Genomic DNA, 8,936 nt, shown 5'->3' with positions numbered 1-8,936 from the left:
AAATTCGTTTATTTTATCGAGGTAAGCCAATTATCAATAGGAACTGGTTGACCGATTTTAGGGTGTGACCAGTTTTCTCGTGACCAGTTTTAGTGTGACGGGTGATCACGTGTGACCGATCTAGAGTGACCGGTTGTCCTGTGACTGGTTCACATATGACTAGTAGTCCGTTTACCATAATAAATTAGCAATTAGTTATGGTTAGAATTACGTACATCAATGCCAAATATTGAATTGTCAAAATCAGTAGCACGCTGTCAGCCGGCAGTTGTGGTCGGGTTTATTTGGATATATACATATGAATTTTGAGGCAATGTCTCGCGACAAGTCTTCTTGGTTTGGCGAAGAAGTACTTCTCGATGCAGCTCTTGTAAATAATAAGTTGGAGTTACGAGAGCTGAAACATTTAGCCGACTTACTGAGGGACGAGGCATGCCTCAACCGAGACCCTGATACAGGGAGACTTAGACCGTTCGTATATACATATATGCAGCATTAAATAACCCTTCGTCACATATTCACACATACATATAATTGGTTTTCAGGAAGAAAGCGTCTGAATACACTCTGAGATTCATTGCGCAAATCTTACACATCATGAGAAGGGACCTTGTTCAGAGACCGTATGATTCAGAAGTGTTGGCCGTCGCCGAACAATGCTTGAGACTGATACGAAGCTGTGCTGCGTATGGAATGAAAATTCAAACGTACATATGTAAAGATCTTAGAATACTGGAGGATATGCTGGCCATTTTCGATGAATATCAACACTTGAGCGTTGAGACGATGAACGAGGACGATGTAAAGAATTTCGACTCGTGTATGGTAGCCTTGACACAGACGCTCGGAAATCTAGTCGTAAACAATCCCTTTAATCAAACCATAATATGGGAAAGGTTCGGAACGAATATTCTCAACGCTCTAATCGGACAAAATGAAAAAATCGCGTCTTGCGCTGCAATGATTGTATATAATATACTATTGGGTCAACCAAATGTGTTGCCTGATGATGTTTTGCTGTTGAATGCATTAGCTTATATGTACACGGATGGGAATTCAGAGTTTCCCCATTTGATTATAGAGTATTTGATCGGCGTTGAAAACAGTTACATCGAAAAGTTGTACAGCAGATTAGAGCCGGATACTAAAATACTAATTTTAAATTTAGCTTATGATATATTGATGTGTATCGAAACTCAAGATATCAACGTCTCGGTTAATTTTATCAAATTCATAGCTCACGAATTCAAAGTCAAATCTGACTGTATTTTGAAGACAGTAGATAAATATGTTAACACAATTGAACCTCAAGAAGTTGTGTTCTTGTTGGATATAGTTGCTACAGCTTCCAGTATGGATGCATATATGGATTGTTTGCAAAGCGATGTGTCTCTATTTATAAACTGTGCTTGTAAGTAACCTTCGCAACAATTATTTATTATTGATATGCATATTCATATTATAATAAAATCATAACGCTTTTATAGTCTTGCTTCGAAGCATTCATAAGTTGGGAAAACAAGAAAATAACTTCTTCACTGGAATTCATAAATTATACAATGCAGCTGGAAAGACTGTCCCGGAAAATACGTCTGATACTCTGAATTCCGACGACGGGAATTCTCAAAATCACAACGATAAAGGAAGTACTGGTTCACAAGGTATTATTATATAACTAATTATAATTTAATATTTATGCTATCAAGTAAAAAACTCATCCTACTTTGTATGATGACACTTTCCTTATGAAGCGAACATTGTTGTAAACATATTTGCCTAACACTTACCAATACATATTTTATTTTCTGAGGCACACCCTTGAAGCACAATCTATTGACAACTCACAGGCACATTCTGGGAAGTAAAAGTAAAATATTTGTTTTTCGAATTTCCAAAATCAAAACCACGTATTCATATAAAAGCAAAAACGTTTATCTTTATAATTTTTATATGTGTATAATACATGTGTATATTTAAAAATGTCACTATCGATCTACATATATTTCAGCATAAATTTTTGTAGTTAGATCATGTGAATTCTGTTTTAAAAAAAAATCAAGAAACCTGAGTTTCCTTTAATTTATTTCATTTTGTTTAAATATTTAAATCAATTTTTCTGTTATTTTATTTACGTTTACGAATATTCTTTGTAGACTGAAAAGTTTTCCTTGATTTCATATTACAGTGTACTCTCGATTATGATTATCTGGGCTAATGCTGAGGAGTACACGTATAATCTGAACGATCAATTTTTGATATTGACATTAGAAACGATATCTGCATCACTAATGCATTCAAAACCCGGTTCATTTGAATTGCGATCAAACCACTCCTCGATGTTTTCCTGATCAACATTTCCAAAGAATTTTGAATTTTCCATTAATCTGCATATTTCAAATACATATACATATCACTTCACCTTTCCTCGATCTCTTCACTATTCGATAAATCTATTTCCATGCTAGGAATATTCTTTGGTTTCAAACCCCTGCTATTGGTTTTACTTTCGACCAAGATTTTGCTATTCATTTTATGAGTTCCTGAAGTATTTCCACCACATATGATTGTAATACGCTCTTTAGGCAGGGAGGTGTGTTGACCAGTGTCCCGGCCTATAGAAAAACGGTTAACTACTCTATGTACGGCAAAAGAGATAGTTGCTCGACTTCAGAGGAGTGAAAAGGCTGAACTCCAGAGACCCACTGGCGTCTGGGGCTGGTGCGATGGTTTATATCCTAGTAGTTTGTGCAATAGCGTGGCTGGTGAGATCATGTTTTCGAAGATTCATTCGGGTTTCAAGTTGTTTGGTGCCTAGCTGCATGATGAGATCATGCTCTCAGGGGTTCCTTTGGGCTCCAGGTTGTTTATGTAAAGCAAGTCGAATTGTGTATTTGCCCTTGTGTGAATGAAGATATTTCAGGCAAGGTCGGCTTTAAGGTTTTAAGGAAAAATAAATGAGATCATCGACCTCGATTTGAGATAGTACAAGTTGTGCTATATTCCTACAGCTCTTTAGATGATTTGTGTCCAGGAGTAGACTTCTTTTGACAAAGCAAGCGCTTTTGTTGAAATTAAAAAAAAATCGAATTTATTTCAAGCATGGATAATCGAGAGTACACTGTTTATTTATTGGCATTTTTTTCTTATTACTATTTTACATTGATAAAAAAATCAGCCTCTATTTTGCATAATATGTGTATAGATCATGTTGGACAATTTATTTTTTGCATGCTCATCCAAAAATGTTTTTTTTGTGCAGTGTTGAGTAATTGTCTATATCACATTACAGTGGATTTATTTTTATGGTAGATAATATTTTTAATAATTATAGGTACAGTTGTATGTATGTATTTTCTTATATTTCTATGTGTAAATAATTATTATTGTTTTGCTTTTAAGAGCACAAAAGTATAATATGGATACATATTATATTAACGGAATACATTTCATTTCGTATAATAAAGTCAAAATGCATGTTATTCTTTTGAGTTCATCCCGTTTGTTTTGCTATTATTTTAATTTCGTATTGTACATATTTTAATAGAGTTTTTAAATGTTTAAGATTCTGTGAAAAAATGCGATTCTACGGATATGCTACAATGCAATGAAACAATATCAGAATGTACTGAATCTGAAAGCAGTGAACAGTATTATGAATGTAATGAACAATTGTCTTATACTGACAAGGAGCAATCCGGAACTGTTGAAACTGTGGCTCCACAGTCATATTCTGAAACGAAAGTGCCTGATTCTACTGTTCCCAATTCAGTTACCGTACCAGCTGAAAAGTTTTCCAGTATACCATTCCCAAAGCAAAGTGCTTCCGAGAGAAAACCATCTGATGCGTGTAAAATTGATGAAAACTTTATAAAAGTTGCCTTTGCGAAAAATATCATACCTGATTTAAATGATACTCTAACTGACCAAAATGTCAATCAGTCCAGCATGCAATCGAACGAATCATTGGATAATGTAACTCTGGAGCATAATTCTTCCGATGACATGGAACCGCCCCTGATAACAGATTCTCCAGAAGAGGGGGGCAAAGTTGAGCAAAAGCACAGCGAAATCAGCAGGAAAGTTAGTGTTGATGTGAATGTTCCACAAATCAGAAAAGACAGCACCACTGTACAAAATATAATAAACACAGTTATTTTGAATAAAGAACCAATTCAGCCGATGATGAGTAGGCAACAGAGCGTCGAACCTGCAATCGAAGCATCAGAAGTTGTCCTCAGAGAAATGACAGCAAATATTCCACAATCGGTATCCCCAAATCAAAATCCTATCGATCCTCAAAACGTGACAGTAGAGCAACCAAATCCTCCGCAAAGTGTTGAAGTTGTGCAACCGAAAGCTGAGCCAGCGCCTGTTAAAAAGGCCCAAGGTCTTTCGTCAGAGTTTGATTTGAGCGAACAGTTGCAAAAAATTCTAGGCATATCCTCAGATAAAGCCGTCAGATCTGAGAGTGTAGAACTGCCTAAAGAACCTCATGTCCAAATCAGTCACCCAAAACTTGAACATCAAACCAGTATACAACAATCACTTCCCACACCACCGATATCTTCTATTCCTAACGCTGAAAATATCCAACCTAGTTTTCCCAACCCGAAACCCAAAATTCAAATGAAAATTCCTAATGTTAAAATAGACTCTCCTGAAAGTAACCAGAGGTCGAAATTGGGCAACTTTGAACATACAGGTCCTAAGAAATTGGCATCCGTGGTAGAGAGCGTCGAACAACATGTTGCTTTCGGGTTCAAAGCGACTCTTATCAGAACCGTGGGAAATTTGTGTTGGAAAAATCAAATTAACAAACGGAAGGTTAACATTTTGTTAGATAAATTACATTATATAATATGTAAACATTTTATTAAGAGTTTTTATATCATTTTAGGTCAGAGAACTGGAACTTATACCTCTTTTACTCGATTGCTGTAACATTGATAAAAGAAATCCATGTATCCTTTAATTATATAGTTTTTATTTTTAGACATATTTAATGTTTACATTTTCCATTTAAATGTGTTTGCTTATTTTTCTTAATTTACAATACAGTGATAATGCAGTGGGTTATTTTAGCTGTGAGAAATTTGTGTGAAAATTGTCCGGAAAATCAGGTTTGTATTATATGTATTTATTTTTTAATTTAAAGAATATTTATATTTTCCCATGATGCTATTACGAATTGCTCCTGAGTGACACATATAGTATTAAATTTGTATAAATTATATATAAATTTGAAATCATTTATATATAATAGCGCTATTATGTGTGTCTGCGATAACGCTCGCCAATCAGGAAAAAACCTGTATATGTATATACTGTTTGCTACCAATATTTCCTCTTGGAAAATAGTCTCATGACCGTTTAGCGCCATCTATTGAAAATTAATTAATTAATTTTTCTATTGGTGTTTTATATTGTGTATATATGTGGTAGGTAGGTAGTTTTTACTTATAATACACCCTGAAATTTTCATCAGGTCAAAAACCACCCGATTATTAACGGGCACAACACTAGTATTCAAATAATAGTTACAAATAGTGGGTAGGATGGTTTTGTCAATTTTGATGAGGAACCGTTTCAATACTAAAAAATTAGATAAATTGGCAAAATTTAATAGAAAACGATTGACTTGGATCACAAATATCCAAGTCCGACCAACAGCACTGCAGAAGTATTCGAAATAAATTCTTTTTAATTGAGGTCAACCCAGGGCTTAAACCCGAGAACCTCTCGGTGGTTAGCATCAATGTAACCACTCACCTATATGCAGAGAAATGTAATAATAATAGAAGGGCCCTTACGAATAATTAATTGCTGTCAATAATACGCGGTACATCTATAAATACGCTACGACGCACGGAATACAATCGGATCAATTTACTTATAAAAATGTATCCCATGTTGTTTATTGTGTGTTTTTTAATGCATTGTGAATTTTTTACCGATGCTTGCCCATCTTGCGAGTAATATAAACAAACAGAGAAGTTTTTATCAGACATACATACGTCGAGCACCAAGCATCAAATACGACTGATGCTAAAATTATTTAGGATTGTCTGTGGACAATCGTCACTTGACAACAATATGACGCCTAAAGCCACTTCTATTAATATAACATTTCTCTGCCTATATGTATATTTTAATTTTCTATCAGCTACATATATGTACATATATTTTAATGCTGGCTATATGTATATTTTTAATTTTTAATCTCAATAAGGTCTTTAAAATAACCTAAATGATTTTTATGATTTCGCAGGAAATTATCGCTTCTATGTCGCTGCAGGAACCAGTTAGTAATCAATTCCTCAATGAAATGGGAATCACTATAAATACAGATTCGCAAAACAATAAAATAAAATTAGCTCCCCTCTTGAAAAAGTGAAATGATATTATACATACATATATAATTATATAAATATGATATTATATATAATATATAAATATTTGTGTGTATTATATGCATTTACATTTTATAATAATCAACAAAATGTATTGCTACAATGTGTACGCTAATTAGTTGACATTTTTAAATAAAATGAAAAATTTCCTATTTATTCTGAAACGCTTCTTTTATTATATGTATTTCTAATAGATCCTTTTCATTCCATTTCTGCATAATGATATCTTTACAATTCGACTACATCCTTTGATGCAAATGTTCAATCTTATTAACGTCGAAATTCAATGCTCGTTACTTTCAACGAAGCTACATACAAAGATTGACTGTAAAGCAATGGAAAAAATACCTTTCATTAAAACTATTGAATAAAACAACTCTGAAAATATATAAATAAAGCAGATTACATGTAAAACTTTCGCAGTTTTGTAGCAAAATTTTTCCTCAGGCACTGAAGTATCAAATGCCGGCTTCGAACGGCGTAAAAAAGAAGTCTTTCGATATCAATAGTAACTTTGGGGAGCAGACAACCTTGTTCAACGGTGAGTGTGTGGGTGTATATTGTATGTATATGGATGAAATAATATGAAAACGGTAACAATGCAGCATGTTTTATTTTATTTGTTCCCTTTTCTGACAAAATTCAACGAAAGTCTGCCAAAGTTTTTGCCTCATTAACGTGAACAACGGAATGTCGGCAGGCGAACCGAAAAATCCTTTTGTTTTCTGTCTGCCGGCATTCTGCGCTCTACATGGCATCATTAGCGATTATAATAGACGGAAAAGTTACGAGAACATTTCGACAATAACACAGGGTGGATCAAAATCGAAGCGACCGTCCCTTATCCGCCCCAACTTCCGTTTCTATGTACATACTAACTTGGGTATTCTTTCACGAACATTAATTGGCATTTTTATTGCATGCGAAACTGCACTGTAATATGTATATGCATCTGCTAAAATTGATGATGATATTCTGCAAATTTCAATCGAAACTGTTTAGTCCAATCTATTTTGTTTCAAATAATAAACGACAATGTCAAAAGTTAATTGAAAGGCAAACCAATCGTTATTTAAAAAAAATCTTCAATTAACATAAAATTATTTAATTTTTCAACGTAGGCGTTGTAGGCTTCGAAGCGGATCCAAGATTTGAATCGGATGACATTTATTTTCCACATCATTGGTTAAGAATTACTTCTGAATTTTTATTGCGGTATATTTTCAAATCGGCTATCTATCCATCTTTATATTTTCTATAAGATTAAATATTAACATTTCCACACAAAATACAAGTCTTTTACGATGATTCATATCGAGTGTTTTATTTGTTCGTGTTTATTTTAATTTTTATGGCGATTTAAGTGTTTTAATGTTCATTTGCGTGCGTTGAAGAAAAATATGCGATGTAAAAATGAAAAACACGAAGAAATTTTCAATTAATTTTTCAATGAATATTTTATTAAAAATCGTTTGAATTTATTGAATTATTCGAAAAAATATGAAAGGTTAAATACTTTTATTAAATTAAATTTTTATAATCTAGCAAGACGAATAACATTTTGAAAATGTATATAATGTAATTAACGAAGGTCATGAATTTAAATATTATTTTTCAAGTATTTTTATACGTGCTAAATGGTTGTGTCTTTTTGATAGTAATTTATTTTCAAGGATTTAAACAAACAAATAATATAAATAAAAATGCATTGATAAATATTTACATAGCTATCATCATCATGAAAAGAGTCCACACACGAAAAGAGTCCATATATACATATATATATATATATATATATATATATATATATATATATATATATATATATATATATATATATATATATATATATATATATATTTATATGTAATATCGCTATTCTGTCTGTCAGTCTGAGATAACGTTCGCCGTACTATAATAGTCTTGTCGATTCGATATACATACATATGTATGTACGTCACAGTTAATCACTGCCAAAACGTATATACGAATTCAATAACAAAAGAAAAATCTTCTATATATATACTATTTGCGACCAATGTTTCCTCTTGGCAGAAAATTTACCGCCATCTATTTATACAATTACTTAATTTTTCTATTAGTGTTTTATATTGTTTATATGTTGGTAGGTAGGTAGTTTTTACCATTTTTTCATATTAAACAATTAAGTATATGTAAATATTAAATTAAATATATTTAAAAGGATTTTGAAAAAATTTGGACCGCTCGGGGATCAAACACATGACTGACGACACATTTTTTTTATTTTTTTTTATTTTATAACTGAATATGCCGACACCCATGCAATGATATGTCATCGGGTACAACAATAGTATGTATGTAATATCGCTATTCTGTGTGTCTGTGTGCGTATCAGCGATAACGCTCGCCGTACTATAATAATCGTTTCGATTCGACATACATATGTACGTCACTGCTAACAAAATATAGGAATATAATCACATACAATGTATGCATACATACAAACGAATATAATTTTGATATAAAAAAACTTCTGTATAGACT

The 8,936-nt window shown here is 32.7% G+C and overlaps 1 protein-coding gene across 2 annotated transcripts; it reads left to right on the top strand.

Annotated features, from left to right (window-relative positions):
• The first annotated feature begins 251 nt into the window (after window positions 1-251).
• On the top strand, window positions 252-6,401 carry LOC143912170 (uncharacterized). 2 transcript variants are annotated; one of them, XM_077431402.1, is made up of 8 exons: window positions 252-471; window positions 546-1,411; window positions 1,488-1,661; window positions 1,811-1,867; window positions 3,563-4,824; window positions 4,898-4,961; window positions 5,059-5,120; window positions 6,269-6,401. In XM_077431402.1, exons 1-8 carry the CDS (start codon window positions 299-301, stop codon window positions 6,392-6,394), a joined length of 2,784 nt encoding a protein of 927 aa, XP_077287528.1. In that variant the 5' UTR covers window positions 252-298; the 3' UTR covers window positions 6,395-6,401. The 2 variants fall into 2 exon arrangements, with proteins under 2 accessions (XP_077287528.1, XP_077287529.1); XM_077431403.1 differs by lacking the exon at window positions 1,811-1,867.
• Window positions 6,402-8,936: the final 2,535 nt, after the last annotated feature.

The sequence above is a fragment of the Arctopsyche grandis genome, chromosome 5, assembly GCF_051622035.1.
Source record: "Arctopsyche grandis isolate Sample6627 chromosome 5, ASM5162203v2, whole genome shotgun sequence".
Taxonomy (NCBI): Eukaryota; Metazoa; Arthropoda; class Insecta; order Trichoptera; family Hydropsychidae; genus Arctopsyche; species Arctopsyche grandis.
This window is presented reverse-complemented; position numbering and strand designations above follow the sequence as displayed.